General features: G+C 38.4%; 2 protein-coding genes across 4 annotated transcripts in view; one reads left to right on the plus strand and one right to left on the minus strand.

The window, feature by feature from the left end:
- FGF14 (fibroblast growth factor 14) overlaps positions 1–12091 on the plus strand; it is a 402730-nt gene extending 390639 nt beyond the window's left edge. For both annotated transcript variants that reach the window (XM_065677978.1, XM_065677979.1), the window contains exons 4-5: positions 3663–3861; positions 6422–12091. In XM_065677978.1, the coding sequence (XP_065534050.1) occupies positions 3663–3861; positions 6422–6558 (336 nt within the window). In that variant the 3' untranslated portion in view covers positions 6559–12091. The remainder of the gene's footprint in view (positions 1–3662; positions 3862–6421) is intronic.
- A 34-nt stretch (positions 12092–12125) lies between these two features.
- ITGBL1 (integrin subunit beta like 1) overlaps positions 12126–22448 on the minus strand; it is a 135417-nt gene continuing 125094 nt past the window's right edge. The window contains exons 9-12 of one of the 2 annotated variants that reach the window (XM_065677982.1): positions 21106–21252; positions 15815–15928; positions 14214–14329; positions 12126–13712 (exon numbers count right to left, since the gene is read on the minus strand). In XM_065677982.1, coding sequence (XP_065534054.1) covers positions 14238–14329; positions 15815–15928; positions 21106–21252 — 353 coding nt within the window. In that variant the 3' untranslated portion in view covers positions 12126–13712; positions 14214–14237. Of the gene's footprint in view, positions 14330–15814; positions 15929–21105; positions 21253–22448 lie in introns of both variants that reach the window. The other variant, XM_065677981.1, reaches the window with a different exon arrangement.

Below are 22448 nucleotides of genomic sequence, written 5' to 3' on the forward strand. Positions count from 1 at the left end.
ACCTACAACCAGTGTGTTGTGATATTTATTAATGCTGCAGCAACCAGGAGAATTAAAACATCTCCAAATAGGCCTCACATCAAGCAAAAGCTTGATGGGAAGCTGGCAAAATTATCCAAGTAAAAATTCTTCTCAGCAAGGCGCTATTTAGTACATCCTTCACTTCTCTAGGACCCAGGCAGCTAAGTCAGATTGAAGCTGACAGCCAAAACCCACTCCTGTGGTTTTGGAAATTGGCAGCTGGTATATAGTTTATTTTTTAAATGTTGTTTTGACAGGAGAAAACCACCTTTCATATAAGACTACAGATTAAATCTGGGCACTGACCTTGGACAAGAAATCCTGAACATAAGTTCTTGTTTGCAAATCATGTCGGGTTTTGCGAATTATTCATTCACTTCCTAATACAAAATGTCCTGAACTAGGAAGTGAATGAAAACTTCAAACTCCAAAAGTCGTTCTTGCAGGGAAAATGATTCATATCAGCCAGATGCAGATTTGGATTCCTTCAGGTTGGATAACAGATAGGCAGGTAGCCTCAGGGTGTGCCCTCACCACTGAGTTTCTCTTATAAAATGCCATTGTACTGCCTTTTCCTCCAGCATTGGATTTGAATAAAGTCAACTGTGAATGACTTTTTTTAAAGTCAGTCTTTTTAGCACATTTTCTGAGAGTTCTTACTGGGTTGAGTCTTAAGTATACAGATCTAGATTTGTCCTAGTTGCATGCAGAAACAGCATCTTAGGTCTCCTGCTTTACTGGAGAAAATATAGGTCCTTACAGCTTTTCAGACAGCTGAGATGGTGTCCGAGACAAGGCTTTAAACATCACTCTCAACTTAGATATATTCAGTTTCCACCAGAGCCCCAGGGAAGGTGCCCATTTCAGAAGTCGCCTTCTGCGTAATTCTTTCCTCCAACAAACTGGTCCTGCAATTCAGCATAGTCAGTGTCAAGTGCTAAATTTTCACCATGAGTGCTCCCCAGCTTGGTAGAACTATTAGCTTGCTTTAAAGTAACATATATTAAAGTGACTTTTGGGCTGAGTGTTTATCCCGGGCAGAACTGCATCCTAATATACTGGATGAATGCAAACCCTGTTCAAAGCTGTTGCACTACCCAGACATGTGGAGTAGGATAGCTGCAGTACTTTTAGGCAGAATACAGTGTTCAGGTATGGCTCTTCCTTATATGCCAAAAAAGACCATTAGCAGACTATTACTATGCTTCTGGTAACTAAGAAAAAGGAACAATGCTGGTTTGTCCAGTTTATCAGTCTGCACCCAGAAACAGCCAATTGTGTTGACATAATCCATTTTTTTTTTACTTGGTGAAGTAAATACTTAGGGGTTTTTGGTAGATAAATTCCTACTGCTTCATCTGCTGTGCACTGTCAGAAACACTACTGTACGTGCCAAAGAATGAGAGAGGAAAGCCAGGTTTCATTTATTCAGAGGACGGATATGATTTAAAGGAATCTTTTTTTAGTATCCTAATGGATATTGTTTGGGATAGCACACAAATAGTATATACAGAGCCTAGTACAGAAGAGCATGGAATGACAAACAGCTTTTGTTTATAGCAAAAAAAAGTGAGGATTGGCTAAGAAGTTGTGTTTATGGTAATTGAGGTTTACAAGGAAGTAAAACTTAGTGGGGAACACAGGGGGTAGCACTTGCAGTGAAGCAGGTAATAAGGAGAGCTGTGTAGGCATTTCCTGATTAGCATCTGCTGTTTCAACAGTAGAGGAGCATGACTCGCATGTAAATGCTTGTGCTAGGCTTTAACAGGCATTCCCTCTAGCTTGCCACCCTGCCTTCTGGTTTTATTTTGAGTCTCCTTGAGCCCTACTGTAATTTGAAATCAGTGGAGGAGAAAGGAGAGTAACACAAACAACAGATGTCTTAAAGTCTTGAAACAGAGAGAGAAAAAGCCCTGTGGCAAAGGAGAAGGTGCAGTTAAGGTATTTCCTGACATTAGTTTTCGGTGCCTCTCGTACAGACTGTATTTGCATTTCTGAATATGTACATACATGCAGTTGTGCACATAGGTGGTAAAGAAGTTGTAGTGCAAAGATTGCACACATCAGAGAATATTTTTTGCATCCTGTAAAAGAGTGTGACCTATAAACACTCATTTGTGCATACAGACAAAGCAACCAAATGTAGGGACACAACTATTTCCCAGGTGCTGCGGTTACTGCTTTCAGTATGTTCTTGGATAAAATACACTAGTTCTTTTTATTTGAGGTTATGTTATGTTCCATAGTTGAGAAAGCTAATAGTATGCCCAGTGTCCATCAAGACAGCTTTGCTTACAGGTAGAAACTCAAGCCATGGCAATACAAATACTGTGTACCAGATAACATTAAGAGAACTCGGTTGTCCACTGTGGCATTTGGTGCAGATTCAGAAAACTACTTCATCTGTGCTTTCTGGCAAACTGTGTCTTTAAAGACTTATTTTCATTTTCAGAAAGGAAATTTGTGACAGAAACAGCTGAGATTCTTACAATTCTTACAATATATAGGCAGCTGGAGATGGCATAGAGACCCTGAAAAGACGTTATGTCCTGTGTGTTAACTCAGTACTGCATGGGGACGGGAGCAAAAAGAAATGGGGGGAAAAAATATATACTGTGAATGGAGAAGTGAAAATATATGACATTTCCAGATTTTTACTTCTTGGGAAAAATAACAGAAAGAAATATAAAAAAAGAGGATGCAGGGTTTGTGCTCTGAAGACTTACTAAGCTACCTTCCACTTTTCCACATCTACCTCCCTCTTTTATGTCTTATATCTTTCACAGGTTTCAGCAGCTGTGTCCAAATACAGAAAACCACATTCATGTAGAATCCTATTTTCTCATGATATTTGAAATGTTATTTTATTTGCTTATTAACTTGCTGGTTTTTTTTCAAAGTATTTTGGTAAACTCTGTCTCAATATATGTTCATGCCGTTTATTTTGTTGGTTATTTGTGTTATTAAAAATATATTTGAATTATTAGATAGCTGCTGAGCTACAGAAGTTTGTTCTTAGGTTAGCCTTGGTAAAGCCTACTGTTCTGTTACTAAAGGTGACATCTGAAAAGCATTCCAGTTTTGGGATGAATGCTGAGGGTGTCGGTAGGAATATTTTTCTTTGTGCAGAAATTTGTACATCAAAATAGTGTTCTCCTATGGTGTTTCAGGCCACGGGGACTCTAGGAAATTATATGTATTTTAATATGTTTGTAGCAGCAATTTTTAAGTATCAAATATTAGTTGTTATAAGCCATAGAGGGAGTTTGTTGCATTTAATACGAAAAAATGGAACAACTGTTTTCTCAATAATGCTATTTTAGCATAGACTTTCTTAATCTTTACCAGTAATTAACCACAATAATAATTATGCCTGCATTTTAAACAGTGTTTTTATGCCTATGTTGCTTCCTTTCTACTTTGAAAATATACCATCCCTGTTGCACAGATGGAAAAACAGAAGCATCCATGGAAGGTGAAATAACTTCACCTGAAGGTCTTCTAGAGGGAGACAGATCTCCTGGTCTCAAAGCAGACCCTTATGATGTCGTATATTAAACTTATGAAGAGGTGTTTTTAAGTTAACAAAACAGAAGTCGTGCATTAGAGATAACATTTAACATTTACTTTTCCTCCCACAGGAACTTTTTACACCAGAGTGCAAATTCAAGGAGTCTGTTTTTGAAAATTATTATGTAATCTACTCATCCATGCTCTACAGACAACAGGAGTCCGGGAGGGCCTGGTTCTTGGGGCTGAACAAAGAAGGGCAGGTCATGAAAGGAAACAGAGTGAAGAAAACAAAACCAGCAGCTCATTTTCTACCCAAGCCATTGGAAGGTGAGGCTCAGTCCATCCCTGATCCTCCAATAAATCTCAGAAGAAGAAGAGGGAATGGTTTCTAAAATACTCTTTGTGAATGTGCGTGCCCTGCACAGGGACCATTCTAAATGACAGTCCTCAGAATTCATGGAACGAATTCATGCTTCAGCATAGTGATGCTAGAAAGGGCAGACGTAAATTTTTTTTCCTAGGGATTAAGAGGTCATTTTTCAAGAAAAGAAATCTTCTGTGGAAGTGCATTACTCTCTTGGTAGGGACAAAAGCTTTTGTGAGTCTTGCAGTGAGAAAATAGTCCTTTCATTAGGCAGAATGAAATAATGGATATTGTAGAATAAGTGGGAGTTATAAAGGGAATGGATGAAATGTCAGCATTTCAAAGTAAAAATTTTCTAATACAAACCAGAAAGGTCTCTTCATTAAATAAACCATTCTATATTGCTTAGCTAGTTGATGTAATGCACATAACTTGTGTTACTTGGCCTTTAAACCAAGACAGAAGTGAATAAAAGTCATACTAACCTTACACATTAAAATGATGTCACGCGTTCTCTGAAAAATACATTCATTTATATCTTGGTACTTTTGGGTTATCCTATGTATTCTGCAGGCCTTTATAAACATATGCTGGTTTTTGCTTCTTATCCTGATGGCACTCCAAATTTCATTGATGTTACTGCTAAACATAGCCTCAGAAAATTATTTCATTACTTATCATCTGAAAACATGTACCTGAGTAATATTTTAGTTAGCAGTCCTATTTCTTTTAACATTTTAACTATTTTTTTTTTTATTAAGTGATCAGTTTGTTAGATATTTTAGAGTTTCATCATAAGGAATGAATCTGAATAACTGTATTTTAACTTCCTACTTGAACTCGGGTTGATGCCTTCATGCTTTCCTCGTCTTGAGCTCTCAACAATATTGACACTTTATATCTCCATTCCTTTATATTAAATTATAAGAATGGTATGGATGGAAAGCCAGAGCATTTTTAAAAGCAAAATTGATTCCTATAGATTAGGAAAGAAGTTACCTTTTTTCATTTATGTTTGGATGTTCATACTTCATCAAAATAGCTTAGACAAGACCGACTCAGAAATAACTCGCTTTATATTGCCCATGAGAGTCATCAAGTATGACAGCTGTATTATATAATTTCTTACTTTATAGTTTCAGCTCATGTTACTTGGCTTCATATTTTCATAGGTTACAATGTTATTTCATCAAGCTCTTTAATTAAATCAGCAAAGTGTCCTAAACACAGTAATGGGTACACTCTGAAAACAGAGACCATAACCAGCATCATGTACTCTAGAGAAGACATTTTATTTCAGATTTTCAGAAGCCATGGAAGGAGTTAGATTATGTCATTGGAAATATTAGAACAAGTGTTTGATTAGTTAATGATACTATGGGGCCCTTCATATTTATTATGAAACTTCACACCACTGAAGATCAAGGTCAGAACTTTGATGCTCCAGCCTCTTACTCTAATTAACCAAGAGATGAAGGGATTGTGCTCTCTATGGCAGCACACCGCCAGTCCTGAAATCACACTGTGATGATTAATTCCTTTGACTGCTTTGACATCTCTTTTAATGTTGCTCTAATACAAATAAGTGCTACTGAAGTTAGTTATATGTGGGAATATTACCTGATACAGTGACATGGAAAATGAAATTGAATTATCCAAGAGCATTAATCATTAAGGCAGCATAATGCTGGAACTGTGTAATTGAAAACATGTATTTTCCTCCAAGGATTTGAAGAGGTTCGATAGGGACTGAAGCCCAGCAGCAAACTTGTAATTCCTCTGAGAATTCAGTTAACAGTTTAATTTGGAGATTTCCATGCTTCTACATTCAGTGGATATCAGTGGCTACTGCCTATGTTTTTGGAAAAGAGGAATAAAAACCTCAAATCTCTTGTGTACTCTGCAGTATGTCCTGCACATTTCTTCAGTACACACCTGAAGAGATCATGACCAAGGTCCTCAGATTTGGGAGACAGGTGTACAAATAACTTTGTAGAACTGGACCCAAGCTTAGTCTTGCATGCAGGCCTAAAAAAGAACACGTTAGTCTAGACAACTGTATCATATGATCCATTTGTTAAACACCATCTGTCTTACCATATTTTACTTCTAAAACCTTTCAGTGCTTACTTAAGGTCTGTATATATATATATATATGTGTGTGTACACACACATGTATATACATATGTGTATATATATGTACATTTTTGTGTTTCTGCCTCATGCAAAGACAGTAGTTTTTCATTCCCAAGGCTTCTATAGCTTGTATTAAACTAGCAAGTATACAGTTTCCTACTGTTTTTTAAGTAAGTCAGATACAGAGGAAGTGTGAAATTTGGAGGGTCAGGCAAAGCTATCAGCTATGCAAACAAGTGACTGTTGAAGTAGTTTCCTTCATGCTTGTGAGAGGAACATAGATTATATTGCAATATCAGTTGTTGTAGAAAATTAATCCTATTTAAGATGAGCTCTTAAATGAGATTTATTCTTACAAATATCTCGTTTTCTCTTTTCTTCCCTCAGTTGCCATGTATCGAGAACCATCTTTGCATGATATTGGAGAAACAGTGCCAAAGGCTGGGGTAACTCCAAGTAAAAGCACAAGTGCATCTGCAATAATGAATGGCGGCAAACCAGTTAACAAGAGTAAGACGACATAGCCAGATCCTCACAGGTGTTGTGACTTACTGAGTCCCGAGTACAGTTGAGCCATTTATCCTTGCCAGACTTCCCCGCTGCAGTGTCTGTGGATCAGCTTGCGGCAAGTCACAGACTTGCCCGTTGCTGTTTCTGAACTGAGTTGTTGCAAGTGGATAAATCTCAACATGTAGCTCCACCCACAACAAGAAGACACCTGGATGAACCAGCTAAACTCAGACCATGGAATGCCCTACCAGATATTGGAATGCCTTTTTAATATCTTTTCTGTGACTGTGACACTTCATGTGAATGACATACTTCACAAGTACACTTGATACCTTGCCTGCTGACAATTGCCCATAATCCCTTTTTGAGTCCAGTTTCAGCAAAATCCATGTGTTTAAGTTCTATTTTGTAGCACACAAATAATCAAGTAATTTCTAGTTAGATGCTGTAAACCTGTGCTATTATGGATTTCTCTTCTTCCCTTTTTTATAAGGCTGCTCGCTCCACTGTCTGTGACCTTTTGCAGGGATTGTGTTTCTCTATAACTTAAGTGTTGCCGGTGGCTTAGTTTTGAAAGCAATCAGGGAATCAGGAAGCCTTCAAAAATCTATTATTCCAAATTATATCTATAAAGAATAGGATTGTTATCTCTGGCTTACAATATTGATTAAATGTGAATACTCTTTAGAGCAGATACTGTGCTTCTGAGGTTGGCATTATAGTGGAGGGAAGAGCGTCAAACACAACCAACAGGAAGTTTTCTGAAACAAGTGTTTGGCATCCCCCTTTAGTTTCTTTTTGTGTGTGTGTTTTATACATATCACAGGCTTACTGGTAATGGTAACATTTGCCTTGCCCAGCGAGCAAGACCCACTCATTTTTGGGAAAGTGGGTCCAAAGAATTTTGTAGGCCTTGTAGGCCTGAATTAAGGCTCATTTTTCATCTACTAAATCTTCATTGTTTGAAAAACAACCACTACCAATTAAAAAAAAGATAAAAAGTAAGTAAGACTAACCAGAATTGTGCTACCTAAATCCATTTCAGATATAATCCTTTCCTGTTTTTAAGGAACAGGACTTAATGCCATTGTTATTTTTGGCTGAATCCCACTCCTACTTAGCAAAGCATGGGCAAGGGTCTCGTTGTGTTCTTTTTTGCAGCACCAATGCAAAGAGTAGTTACAAATTATAGTTTAATATTTCTGGTGTTTTAAAAAAAAAAAAAGTTTTAAAACTGGACATATTACAAACCTTTGTTTTTCTTTTTAGCTAAGCATGCAAAGTCCGGTCCTATGTATCTCACTGATATCCCAGTACATACCTCCACCCAGCTTCCTAGGATAATACACCCACCAAATTGCTAGATTGAAGGTGCCTTGCCTTGATCTCTGTATACTGTACTTTCTCCTACATGAACCTAGAAGAAATCAAAAACATTATAAAATTGAAGCCTTGGATCATATTACCAGAAACAACATCAACACTTTAAGTTTGCCACTTGCGAACAATTAAACCAATGTTGAGGAGGGAGGGAGATTTATAGAATACCGCAGAGATGCCATTGAAGTGTTACACACTTAGTCACAGGCTTTCAGAAGACTAAAAATATGGGTACTCTCTGTATGCTTAGGAAGGTATTTGTTTCTCAGAGAGGGCAACAAGGACCAAACTGTACCTCAGTCTGGAAAATTGTGTGACAATGCTCTCTTGGCCTCTTGCTGTTACCTTGAAATTTAAAGACAAAAACAAAAAAAAAAAAAAACGGAAATCATGCATTCTTTTTTTAGCACTGTATTTCTGGTAGTTTGTTTTATCACATCTTTGTGCTGAAGTCCCTAGCAGAGACCGCAGGTTATTTCAAACTCCCTCTCTGCTCAGCTGAACTGATTCAGTCTGAATGAACTCTTCATGCTAGTTTTCAAACGTGTTCTGTTTTTATAAGCAACATTTAGTGCACTCTTCTAGGAGGCTACTGTAAAGCTGCTATAATATAGATTTTTTTTTTTGTAGGCCAGACTTCCTTGTTTATATATGTACTATGAGAACAGCAAGCTAACACTTGATGTCGGGTCTTTCTAGGGAGGGAATGAGTTAAGCATGAAACCCACTATCCATGTAGATTAAAAAAAATAAAAGACACACTTACTCTAATACTGTGATAAAAATGCAAAGAAACTTTGACTTAGACTGTGCCCTTGCCTGCTAGCACTAAATATGCGTGCTTGGGGAAAACAACACTTTATTAAAAACTTTGGTGCACCCTTCTCATCCCACCTGGTCCAGTGGGATTTGTGCGCCATCCCTGAGAAAACAAAACCAAACCAAACCAAAGCAACCTACATGGTGAGCTGGGAGCTTGCTCTGTGTCTGGAGGACCAATGGGAGGCAGCAGTCTTGATGCTGTACTGTCTGCTGGGTCCCTGATGAGGCCCCAGGCTTTCCCACAGTATTTTGAATAAGATAATACAGCTGAAGGCTACACTCCTTCCTCTCTTACCTGAATTGTGTAAGAGTTCACAAGGAGGGAATACATGTGTTCATGTCCCATCCAGCCGTCTTTTCACTCTCCCAGTGTAAAAGCTTGGGAAGAGCAGGGCTGGAGACCTGGCTGAGCCATGCAAGGAGGTTCTGGTTCATGGCCTGATGCTACATAAGAATTGTTTTCAACATTAAGCTTCTGATCCTGAGTCATTATAATCTGCAAGCCAGCTTGGGAGGCTATAATTAAGGCACGATTTAATTTTTGTAAGCACTTAGTACATACTGGAAATAATACAGCATTTTGTTCTCATTTTCCATTTTTGTTTCTATGGGCTAAATCCATACGTGAGTTTAATCCACTGAATAGACGTCCTAAAAATATTTTTTCTACAGTCTGTTTAAACATGGCAAAGGGGTCTTTGTGCTTTGTTTCCTCCCTTTAATTTTGTCTCGTCTCACATGTTGCATGGGAAGATGGCAAAGATGAACTGCATGTAGTAGGTTGTGTCTGTCAAAGGTCTGTTGGTCAGTATTACTAAATTTACATACATATATGCAAAGAGTTTGTCTGCATTGTACAATTTGTGTTTATTCTTATTTGTTGTATACACAGATTCAACATGATGAATAAAACATTTATATGAAGGCATACCAGAAAACAATAAAAAAGTTTATGTAAGAAGTAGAGTGTGCAAAACATCATTGCACTGGCCACAGAATGGTGAAACTTCATGTAAATAGGTTGGCAAACTCAGTTCTCCCCTTTTACCATGCCAAAGAAAATTTTAGCTCCTTAATATAATACCTCTCTTGCTGTTCTCCAGGATGAGACTTCACCATTTTCTTCCCTCTAAAATTAATTTTGCTGTTAAGTGAAAGCCGTTTTCAACTGTCTGTTACTACTAAAGTACTGTATAGTAAACCTGATGGAATCAATTTGTATTTACAGACTGGGGTTTTTGTACTTAACATGTCCAGCTGTCTGTGAATCTGCAGCGTTCCAGATCTTTTGCATGCTTGCTTTGTATTTTGTTCTTCTAGGTTTTATCTAATCTCTGAGAGACTGTTTGCACAGCAATCCAACCTCATCTTACCATTTCATGTGTTAACGCTGCACCTAGTCATTCTGTCTTTCCTATTTTCTTAACCTGTATTTCACCTACAGTTCTATTTGGCAAAGTCAGTCACACGTGCAGTTTTAGACATCCAGTTTTAAGCAGATAGGAACTACTTCAACAAAGCACGGGTTTGTTGCACTTCAAAGATTTTATAAATACACAGGAATCCTTATGAGGTTGTTCATATGATAGGGCCTCTGGAAAGGTGTGTCTATAGCTTCTAAGTGCTTTTTAGTTCACATAACACCGCTTTTGCTTAATTTACTGGGGAGTTTAGCCACTCTCAAATAAATTTTTAATATACTGTCATTTTCATAAACTTTAACTTTTGTAGAGTCAGGTTGGTTCTTAACACCCTCCCCACACACACCTCCCCTCAGGATATAAAGCAGTTCAGTTTGTCAATGGTATATACCTGGAACAACACTAAGAACTCTGACTTTTTCTATATATATTGGGAGCCTTTCGATCTTGGTTTAAAACCAGTGTAAGCAATGAGGTATGAAAGCAGGCAGTTTGGTCCATGCATTAAAAGTGCATCTATCTTGCTGATCCATCCATTTATTGGTATAAAGAAGAAATTCAGCTCTATTCAAATGGGAATGCAAGTAAAATTAGACTAAGTAAGGAGATTATCTTTCTTTTAAAAGCCCCCTTAGATAAACTCCTATTCTCTGCAATGCTTTTTAAAATCTCTAATAACAAGGGGGTTTTGTGATGACTAATGCAAATGCCATGACTTATTTTTAAAGATATAAAATTTTTCTTCTGTTACTTAGTCACAGAAATATTCAACTTAGCTTTCTTCATGCCAGTGTCATTTAGCTACAAAGTGAAAAAAGGGTCAGAAGTAGGTCAATAATTTATAGAAGGAAATTAGTCCACAGCTGGTTTATAGGTGATATTATAGATACATTATATACAGTAGGCATAATCCTGCAAGTTGATCGTAGAAGCATTCGGCACACTTCTGGATTGTGCTCTTTCTCTCAGAATAAAAAGAAAGACTATAGTGTCTTTTGTTCATAAGGTTTATAAATCCAGCCAGTACAAAATACATCCAATTTGGTTTTGTCATCTTTTGCCTTTTGCCACAGGCCTAAAAGCGATTTCTTACAGTCACTGGGTATGAAGAATCAAGCACTGTGTTCCAATCCCTTATACCTCGTCTTGCTTTTACAGTTTATGTATCTGGAATTCCCATCACAGCGAATGAGGTGCAAAATCACAATTTATTAATATAGCTATTATTTTCACATATGTGGAATATTAATCTTATTCCTTCTGATCTCATTTTTTAGCGAGGAAATGAGCCACAAAACAGATCTGCTGGGAGTTACATCACCAGTTACCTTAGCGTGAAGAGTGGGGGGAATGTTCAAGCAATGTTATAAGAAACAGAATAAAAATTGGAAAGGAATTTATGCATACATTATATTTTTAGTAGTCTTAGTTAATACTTCAAGGTTTATAGCGATAGCACCATTTTGTTTGCTAATTTACATTTTAACAAACCACTGATAGTAGCTGTCTTAGAATATTCTACTATTTTTTTTTTATATGTACCTTAACAAATGAGTTGGATAACATTTCCTGAAATGCTGTGGCTACGTAATCCATCCAGTAGCCAAAATGTTGGAGTTGATTGGGTTAAAAAAAAAGTAAAATAAAATAAAAGAAATCTAACTGGAAATCAGAATCATCTTACACTCTTTAAGTACATAAATTTAAAATTAAAGCAAAATACAAAGTAAAATGCATCAAATATGACATTGCAACCCTCTAAAGAATTGTTCTTATGCATATGAATACCTGAAATACCATGGCTGATCTATGGGATATATAAATCTGCTTACCGTGCCATGAAACCATTAAAAGGCATCTACTGAACCTAGAGAGAGTTTTGATTATCTACTATTTTCTTATTACAATACTAAATACAAATGGAAGGAAATTAAGGAAAACTTTGTATCTTTCACTATTTATACTCTGATTCAGTAGATGAATGTATATGTGAAAAAAAACACTGATTATGAGATGATTAAGGTCAGCAATATTCATAAATATAAATAAAACCAACAATCTGTGCTCTCCAGACACCAGGGTTGACTAAATGCGTACATGTTAAAATCTAGGAAAGTATTCCTGTTAAGCTCTGTAATTTCAAGACGAATTTGACTTTGAAGGTTCTTTATATTGTATCAATACGTTTTAGAACTCTGCCTGATAATTTGATAACTTAAGAAGAGAGCAGCTAACGGCTTTGGGATGTATGTCTCATTAGTTATACGCATAGCTTTTCTAGAAGTTATGCATTGATGTTTGGTGATTATACTCCCTGAGAATATGTGTGTCATAAACTTAAGCTTTAGAAAGAAAGAATCCAAGTTAAAAAAAAAAAGGGTAAAAAAGGGAAAACTACATGGGAAGTGGGAATAATAAAATAAGTTCATTTAAAATTTTTCCATTCTATCACATGTCCTGTACCATTGTATTTTCCTATTTCAAAATTGTCCTTTTTAAAACAAATGTAATTTCTAGGCTAATCATGGAAATTCCTTTTTTGGTTGATATATAGTTCCCTTATTGCTGAGTCATATAGCTCTTCAAAAATCAGGACCTTGGCACCTAAACCACAATGTTACAGTTTGGTATTAAGAAGAAATATTGTCCAACCATTTAAACAATTTCTTGCTCAATCATGGTTTCACAAAATGTAAACACTTCTGAACCTAAAATGTCTGTATTTTTTTTGCTCTAAAGAATTCAAGGGCTGCCAAATCTACATGTAAAAAAAAATAAAAATAAAAGAGACTCCTATGTAAATAAGTTAGGGAAGTCCCAATAGTTGTGCATCCTTCATAACTCAATGTGAATTTCACACTGAGCAGCATTTCACCATTGGAAAATAAAAATAAAATTTTTGTTCATACCACTGCTTTGTTTGTATTTACTGCATTAAAACTTTAATTACTTTGTTGCTATTGTCTGAACGTCTTTGGCTGAGACCTCGCTACTGAATTCCATAGCTGATTTTTTAAGTTAGTTGACCTTCAGGCTCCCTATTTCTATAAAATCAGTTAGATTCAATTAATACCGTGTGTGACAGTGCAATCTGTTCCAAACAGTGATTTCTAATAGTATACAGAATTGTCATCCTAAAAGTTATAACAAATTTTCCTTTGCTTTACTTTTAAGAGGCAACTGTACATACATAGAACAGTATGATAAAAGTACATATGAGTTGCAGGATACATATTCAGAATAGGTAATCATACGTTTATATCTTTATTAGTTTCGTTCCTTATACTCCTATAGGTTATGTATTTGAAAGTATTGTAATACGGAGACTAGATAATCAACTTATTGACACATTAACCATAGAAACTAAGAAGTTCTGTTACAGACAAGGGTTTGTTCCAACACCTTGGGTCTTCAGTCTGTGGCTGTCAGGTAATTGGACCTCAGTTATCCAAGTACAATTCTTTGAGCAAATAAAAAAATCATTAATAGTTGTATAATCTTCTTTACAGCTTCTCTCAATTTATGAGCTGGTACGTAATCAGAAACTGTTGTTGGAAAATAGAAAAGGGCCAAACAATGTATTTGTCAAACACCACAAAATGAATCAAATTCATCATTCGACAAATATTCAACTAGTGCTGCACTTCTACAGGAGTACTGTTGTTGCATACTGATACAGAGAGGTGACAACCAAGTAAGTAATGTTTAGTAAAAATGCTTTCTTGCACCTTTTCCAAAGGTTGCTCGAGAAATAGGAATTATGGGTGTAATCTCGTTCCCACTGAAATTACCAAAATACTCTGGAAGGATCCACAGGGCCTTTTAGAGTATTTTATGATTTCACATTTTAGAGCCTGGACTCTCCAGCTCCCAAGGCAGTTTTAATTTTTTTTCTTTTAGTTCTGTTATGCATTTCTTTACGGAGCAGGCCCTCAGATGAGTGTTCTAAAGCTTTTACACCCATCGTGTGCATGCATGCACACCCACATACTGAGTACTTCTGAAATGAAATGTTCTAGCAGCCTAAAGAAAAACAAACAAAAAACCTTCTTAGTCTTTGATGGGCTTTGTTAAGGGTATTCTCTTCCCAGCCAGATTTCACAAGCATTTCCATTCCATCCTTCCCAGCACTCACAGTTTCCACAGCTACAAACACCATTGCCTAGAACAGAATGAATAAAGGGCAATTATCATAATTGAAATGTACTACATTAAAATGCGTTTTATGGGAAGTAAAAAGCCATGCTAAAGTCTGCATTGTTCCTTTATGGTTCCCCCCTCCATGTTTTGGGGTGGGGTTTTTTTTTGAAAGAAGCAATTACTGTACCGTTGCATTAAGAAGCCACCCTAAACCTATACTTACAAAGCATTAATAGCATTCTCTCGATAATTCCATTAGCAGAATTGAAAGTATTTCAATTATGCCACCTCTACTTTTACCCAGCTGTTGAGGCTCAGTGTTCACACTGTACCTCCAGGTACAAGGAAAACCAAGATTACTTTTTACTATCATTTAGAAAGAAAAGGACATAAAAAAGTTACAAACAGAATAGCAATAAAAACATCACTTTGAAAATGAAAAACTTTAAAACTAAATTCGCAGAAGTGCTATAAAAATAAATAATATCTCAAACCCTCTATTAGATGAAAAATACGTTGGCCCTATTTTTCAGTGGAGAAAGGTTACTTTTGTTTTATTCAAATATTTCTCATGACTCCTGGATGCTTAGCTGGACACTTCTACAGCCTGGGTTTCCAGTGTGACGAGTCTTCTCACTGACTTTATGAGAATCTATGAAGAGCTGCTAAAGCTGAAGACTCCTTGCCTCTATTCCGGGTACTAACCCCCAGAAAAGGACCCTTGCTAATAGGAGTAGCTGTGAGACAATTTATGAGTGCCAACCCTCCCACTTTCACTCTAATTGGCTTGCAGATTTCCTCCACATCTAATAATTGCTCAGCAAAGATTTCTAAAATTAAGCTTTGTAACAGGAAGCAGCCAGTGCGTTAATTTACAATTCCCAAGTTCCTTCTTGTCATTAGATTTGTCATGAGGGTTTGGTGGCAGCCTACCCATTTCTATCCACATCTGCCACCTGAACTCTCAGACAATATTAAGGTGGAGCTGCTTTAATCACTAGCCATCATGTCATAAGAAAAACTGTCAGGTGTTTCAGCCTCCCGCTGAGAACTGTCTGATTGCCAGGAAGCTCTGTTAACCCTCACAGCTATGCCACTCACCTACCAAAGATCATCAGACAAGTGAATTTTGTCTATGACTTAAAAGCAATACGTACATAATAAAAACAGTAAGAGAACAAAAGCTAGATATCTCATGATCAAAACATCCTGTCCACACTGTGCGTCCTTTGCCAAAAAAAACAGTGAATTGTAGTCTATCACAGTGAAAAGTCTTGATGGATTTCATAGCTGGCTTACTTATTTAAATTCATACTCAGGCTTTCAACTGGTGTTTTGAAACCTTAAGTTGATTATCACATTGCACGAAGAAACAATTATAGCAGGTTTGAATAAACAGCAAATGCACTTCCTCTGTCAGTGGAGGAAGAAGTCAGGCTTTGTTTAATATAATTCCCATCAACACAGTTTGTTTCCTGAAGCAATTAAGTGTTAGCCTGTACTGCACCTGTGCAAATGAGACCATCGTGTTTGTCACAGTCTCTGTCATCACATTCACAGAAATCACCCGAAATGTACCATTCCTGTGGTGAACAAATGCACTTTCCACAGTGGCAGGAACCTGAAATCACAGAAAAACATTACTCACAAAGAGCACTGGCATTTTCAGAGTAGAAAATAACATGACCAGACACACACGTGCACACACACACATGTGCGCATAGGCACAAAATTGCTGCCTAAGAAGCTATTGCATAAAAGAAAATCATCAAGCTAAAAGCTTTCTGAACAAAAGGATTCTTTTGACATGAGAGTATGGTGGGACGTTACTACTAACGCTTTGATTCTGCTATTTCATTTAATCAGGACTTGCATTTGGAAGCTTTTCTCTGGTTTCAGAGGCCTACAATCAGGGCTACTCTTCCCAGCAACTGCTCTTTTTTCTGACTAGAAAAGCTCAAATTGTCTCTGACCCACTGTTACTGAAGGCAATAAAATCGTACCGAGGAAGAAAATGGCCCTCCTCCTCATCTAAAATCCTTAGGGGTGAGGCCAAAAAAGACCAGGGGTGCCTGAGAATAACACATTTAGACCTCCTCAAACCCTCATCACCACAAAAGAAACTGCTCCAACTCCCATGGAATTTGCTCTAGGTCGGAAAGACTTTGTGCACATAGTGGTGACTCATCGGTTTGCTCATTTCTGCAGAGTACCCCAGTGCCCCTCATTGGGATAATCAGCTCTTCTTCTCACGGATGTCAGGTTGCACCCCCATAGGCAAAGGGGGAACTTCATGGTGACTTTTGTGTGATGCTGAAACCCACCAAACACCAGAAACCTCCCTTTAAGGGAAGACTCAGAGCCATCTCTACCTTCAGGAGAAAGTTAATGGCTCTGAATCCTGGAAAGGGACAGCTGCCCCAAGGCAACCATGTCTCAGGAAGCCTGGAGAGTCAGAAGGCTGCGAGAGAGGCTTTTCTGCAACTAAGAATGCCAGCAGGAAATGGTAATTCCTCCTGGATGATTCCAACACCCAGCTGAAGAGTTGGCTTTTACAGAGCCCATTCTCAGCTGCCTGACTCTGTACAGAGTTCAGACACTTAAAACGCTAAGGTGGCACAGTAACTGCTAAGCAAAAAAATCCTTCTGTGGACCTATGAACTGGTTACAGCACAAATCAATACTAAAATGTCAAAACCCAAATAAATTACAGCAAATAAGACAACACATGAATACACACATAGTTTTCAATTATGAGAGACAAGATTTTAAGAAAAAGTCACCAAAGAAGCTGTCGACTGTTAACAGAACATGCTTATAAATGGGTTAGATGCAGTTGAAAATCCTACTCCTCTTGCAAATTTCCAGAATGATTCCAATACAAAGCCACAAATGTTTTTAATGCAATATTAAAGAAAATATGAAGGAAACTTGGCTACGAGGTCCACGAGACTGATCAGGGGACTGGAGCACCTCCTGTATGAAGAGAGGCTGAGAAAGCTGGGGCTGTTGAGCCTGGAGAAGAGAAGGCTGCGTGGAGACCTCAGAGCAGCCTTCCAGTATCTGAAGGGGGGCTATAGGGTTGCTGGAGAGGGAGCATTCACCAGGGACTGTAGTGATAGGACAAGGGACAATGGCTTTAAACTTGAACAGGAGAAGTTTAGGTTAGATATAAGGACGAAGTTCTTTACTGTGAGGGTGGCGAGGCACTGGAATGGGTTGCCCAAGGAGACTGCAAATGTTCCATCCCTGGAAGTGTTCAAGGCCAGGCTGGAAGGGCTTGGAGCAACCTGATCTAGTGGAAGATGTCCCTGCTCATGGCAGGGGGTTGGAACTAGATGCTTTTCCACCTTTACATTTCTTTCAGTGATGTCTGAATAAAATCCATAGGAGAAATCCAAATACACTTAAAAAAAATTAAAAATTAAAAAAATTGATCTGTTACTATCAACCGATATTCCATAGGTTTTTCTCATAAATACCGAAGTGTCCCTGATCACTGAAACTTAATTCTTTAAACCTTTGGAATAGCTTCAGCAGAGTTTCTACTTTATTTTTTTAACTAAAATGAAAGTAATTCAGTGTTTACTGACAAAATTTAACTCATTGCCTAATTTTAGAGAAGTGCTGTTTTAACTTGTAACATATGCTACATGTAAATACATACAGGAAGAGCCAGCAACTGGGGATGGGAGCATCTGGATAAGCATCTACTTTTTCCGTGAGTTCTTAGTATTGCTTACTGAGCCATGGGCACAGAAAATACTGACATTCCCCACAAGGATGAAAAATGCCATTGTACAAAGAGGCAGGAGGGATAGCATAGATGCTGCATGGTTGCTGTATAAAAGATATGCTAAGACATGTTTGAGGGTAATTTAAACTGAATGTTTCTGTTTATACAAACTACGAGCTACTGACGGCTGAAAATTATAAATAGCATGAGAATTTCAGTGAAATTAAAGCAGTTAATAAGAGCATGACACTGAGAAACCTTAAGTGATTCTGCATAAGCAAGCACTGATGCTGCTACTGAGGGATGCCCATGATGTTTAAAACTATTTTGCAGAAGATACAGCAAATTTAACACCAAGTCAACCAAGGAAGATCAGAATCCATAATGTAAAATCTGTTAGGGAGAATAAATGTATCGAGTCTTTTCCCTGAACAGAGAATGCTGTTCTGGGAGGCTCCTCGGTTTAATTAAAACAAGTCTAATGAGTTGCAGGGTGTTCCCTGGGATCCCAGCCAGATCCTCTCGCAGAGGCTTTGGCTCATTACCTAGCCCACATCCTGCACTGTTACAGTAGCCATCTGCAGCCCTACATTTACTGCCAGGGAGGCAGCAGCACGGTGGGTGTTGCTGTTTTCCTTGGGAAGAGCTTTTACTACAGGTGGCATCATCAGCAAGCCAAGATTCTGAGAACACCCTAGGAATGTGGATGCCCAACTCTGCTTGTGTTAGCGGAGCGTAATTTCCTGACAGTGTTCAGCAGTTGCCTACTGAAAACCAGGACTCCTTAGAGTCCATAACTCCTACATACAGAAAGTTAAGCTCCCTGAATACATTTAAGCATTTGCATATCTTGGCTAGGTTTCCAGCCGAGACAAAATAACCACCATTAGTTCATGGGTTTAAAATTCCCTTTTATTTGACCAGTAATGTTTACGTATTGCTCAATGTAATGGAACAGAAAAAACAATTTGTCATTTTGACCTCTGGATAGTGCTGGTCACATTAGCTATGAACAACATTTTAAAGTATGATTTCCAGATATTTAAGCATCAAGAATAGATTTGCCTTAAAAATAAAAACCCATCCTGGTCAGAGAAGATGCAGGAGACAGCAGTCTCCTCAGTGTTCACTAGCTACATGCTTCTCGAAGTTGCCTTATGTAGGTATTTTTCTGCTGGGACAAGCATTCACATATGACCAGCTGCTCCCACAACAAAGCTGCTATAGCACCTAATGTGACACAGCTTTATTATACTGACTGTCCTCAAGGAGACCTTCGGTCACACAAGAAGCTTACCTGTGCTTGGGGGCTGAAGAAACTTAAAAAATTAAAACAATCCCACCAGTGCTGCTGAATGTGGATTTAGGGTCAGGTTTGCAATTCCCATAGAAAGTTAATGCTACTCAACAGTGTCCTACTGCCTTAGAAAATCTGTTCTTTTGGAGCCACCATTCCTGTACCAGGTTTAAAAGCACTACCTGCCTGCAGCACATTACAACCTAGAGCAACTTTCAGGCTGCTCCACCCCATATTGGTGAACAGATCCCAAACCAACCCCTGGGCAGCACAGAGAACAGAAGGAAAATACCCTGGATGTCTCTGCAAATTCCTGCCAGATTATGTACTTCCAAAGCCTCAAAGTAAATTGTAGCCTTGATATACATGCTTAAAGCTAAGTATTCAACAGGCTGGAACAAATGGCTCTCGGCCATACTTACAAAAAGGTAGCAGACAACACAAATATTTTACATTTCAAAATAATTTGTCACATTTATATTTAGATTCTTATATAGTGCATTTTGTTGATTATGAGCATATTCCCTACCTTCACAGTCTATATTAAAAAAAATAAAATCACAGGGACACCAAGACTAAGAGTAGTTAACTTCTGCAGTAAACCACAGTAGCTCCATTTCTCCAGTAACTCAGCATCCTCTTACACATACACTAAATTAAAGATAGCCACATCTGTGGAAACAATACAGAGACAGTAAAACTTCCTGATTTTCTAGGACATTGCAACAACTGGGGGGAGAAAAAAGCCAAAATTAAGTGATAACACAGAAGGAAAAAGGCCAGGCTGGAAACCCCATTTAAATTTCCTTTGCACTGAAACAAGAGCTACTAAAGAGACAGCTGGAAATCTGCCTGATGTAAAAGGCTCCTAACCGGCTTTTTTCCAGTGAGTAGTCTTCTTTCCTGTCCATGCAAGGGACATATGAACAAGGGAAATGCCACATCCAGTCTGGAGTGAGGGCATTTTAGCCTCCAGCCAGGCCCACCACCCATTTTGTGTCTCTTTCAGGCATATTATATTACAAAATCAGGCAGTTTGCATTATGGGGGAGCTAAAAAGCCTTCTTTCCAGTAATGCAATTTTCTAGCCTGAAAGACTGCAAGGTAAAAACCTCAGAGAACAGTTTCAGATAATTATCAACATTTTCTAAATTTCATTCCTCCCTGGGGCAATTTTTCATAGCTAGAAAAACAAACAAACAACCCCCCTCCCCCCCCCAACAAACTAACGCAACCACCTCAATCAAAATTTAGTAAATAAGAGTTTGTGGGATTCTGTTGTGGGGGCTGCAGAAGTCTACCTTTCCTTTGCTGCTCTGCTGAGAAGGGAGGCGATTAAGTATACCAAAAGTTGCTACGGCACACTTTCCACCACTTACCGTTGCCTGGGATAGTACATTTGCCATCTTGCCCACTGAACTGGGGGCAATGCCTCTGTCCCTCAATCTGGATGGAACAACTAACAGTTTATAATGCACAGCTGTTCAATGCAGACCATCAAATAAACACCTACAGGAAATTATATGCTTTTAACAAATTGCATAGGACAGCAACTTTACTAAACACATACGGCTGTGGTGGGTGTTTGACAAAATGGATATAAGTGCACTAAGGAGCCAAATATAACATCCTTTTAATAATAGGTGCCTTTGAAAGAAAGGGCTACTAAATGATAACCCACAGCCAAGCACATTAGCCTTCCAGAACCTGATGGTTTTCCTCTGGAGGGGAACTGACATGGGGTGGCTCAGCTGCCAGTTCTTACCCTTCCCCGAGCATAATATGCCATCTGCTGACTCGCAGAGACTTCTGCTCTCCTCCTCCGTCATGTTGCACTTCCTTGAATGCTGGCACAACTTTCCAAACCACCCGTCTTGGCAAATGCATCGGCCACATGAGCAGATACCATGGCCTGTAATGACACCAAGGTTAGTTATGAGCAAAACAGAGAAAGCACTGTGAAGTGCATCCTATGGAACAGACAAACAGATAGTTGGACAGCCCAGCTTCCCAGCAGGGTGGTCTCCTTCAGTTCTCATTCTTGGGTTAAACAGGGTGCCCTAGTGATGTGCAGGAAAACATAGGCATGGCTCCCTTCATCCAAAAAGCTCAACATCAGCTCAATTTTATGTTATGTTCCCTAATCCCCAGCGTGCTGAGGACAGACACAACCTCTTTCCTGCCAGGTCTTCAACCCTGCAGGCTGGTGCTAGTCTCACCTGCATATCCCATACTGTTACCTGAAGAAGCAGACCCCAGCACTGGGCTGAGAGCAGCACAGCACAGAGCAGAGCAGGCAAGGGAATTAAATTTGCCATCTCCTCCAGCAGCCCATTACTGCTGGTTATCTGCTGCAGTGGAGAGAGTGGCTGCTGTGCAGTGCCTGGGCTCAACATACTCTGCAATTACTACAAATTAACTCGTATAAGGTTATCTGCGTATGCAGGTTGGACAGAGCCTTGGGTGGCATGGTTTAGTGGGTGGTGTCCCTGGCCATGGCAGGGAGGTTGGAACTAGATGATCTTAAGGTCTTTTCCAACCCCAACTACTCTATGATTCTATGATTCTATTATATAATAAAGTATGAAGATAATTCCCCCAGGGTCTCATGCAATTGCTAAAATTGGTTGTACGTAAACCCAACTGGCAACCTGCAGAGTTTCTCTCATCATCCTAACAACATCCTGTTGCTCTTCTGCATCTCCTCTCCAGACACAGCTACCCTAGCTTTCCACATGAACACACAGATGTCAATTCCCAGATCAAGACAAGAAGTCTGAATGAGAGGGAAGATGGACAGGCAGAACAAGAATACAGTAGCAATGACATAGATATCGGAAGATTATTAATAATAAGGGGGGAAAAAGGGAGAAATGAAAGGAGAGAAAGAAAAGAGGAAAGACATAAAACCCCATATAACAGAGGGTAAGGGGAGAGGAATACACTCTGAAATGTTAGGAACATTGAAACCCTTGAACTTGGGTCAAAGATAGAGGCTAGAAGTGATACTCAATGTTTAGAAAAGAAAAAATAAAGAAACAGAATTTTTGAGAACTATTTGTACAAAGATTTGTAAAACCAGAAAATATGTTGAATAACAGAGTAGGA

Source organism: Lathamus discolor, chromosome 4 (genome assembly GCF_037157495.1).
Source record: "Lathamus discolor isolate bLatDis1 chromosome 4, bLatDis1.hap1, whole genome shotgun sequence".
Classification (NCBI taxonomy): Eukaryota; Metazoa; Chordata; class Aves; order Psittaciformes; family Psittacidae; genus Lathamus; species Lathamus discolor.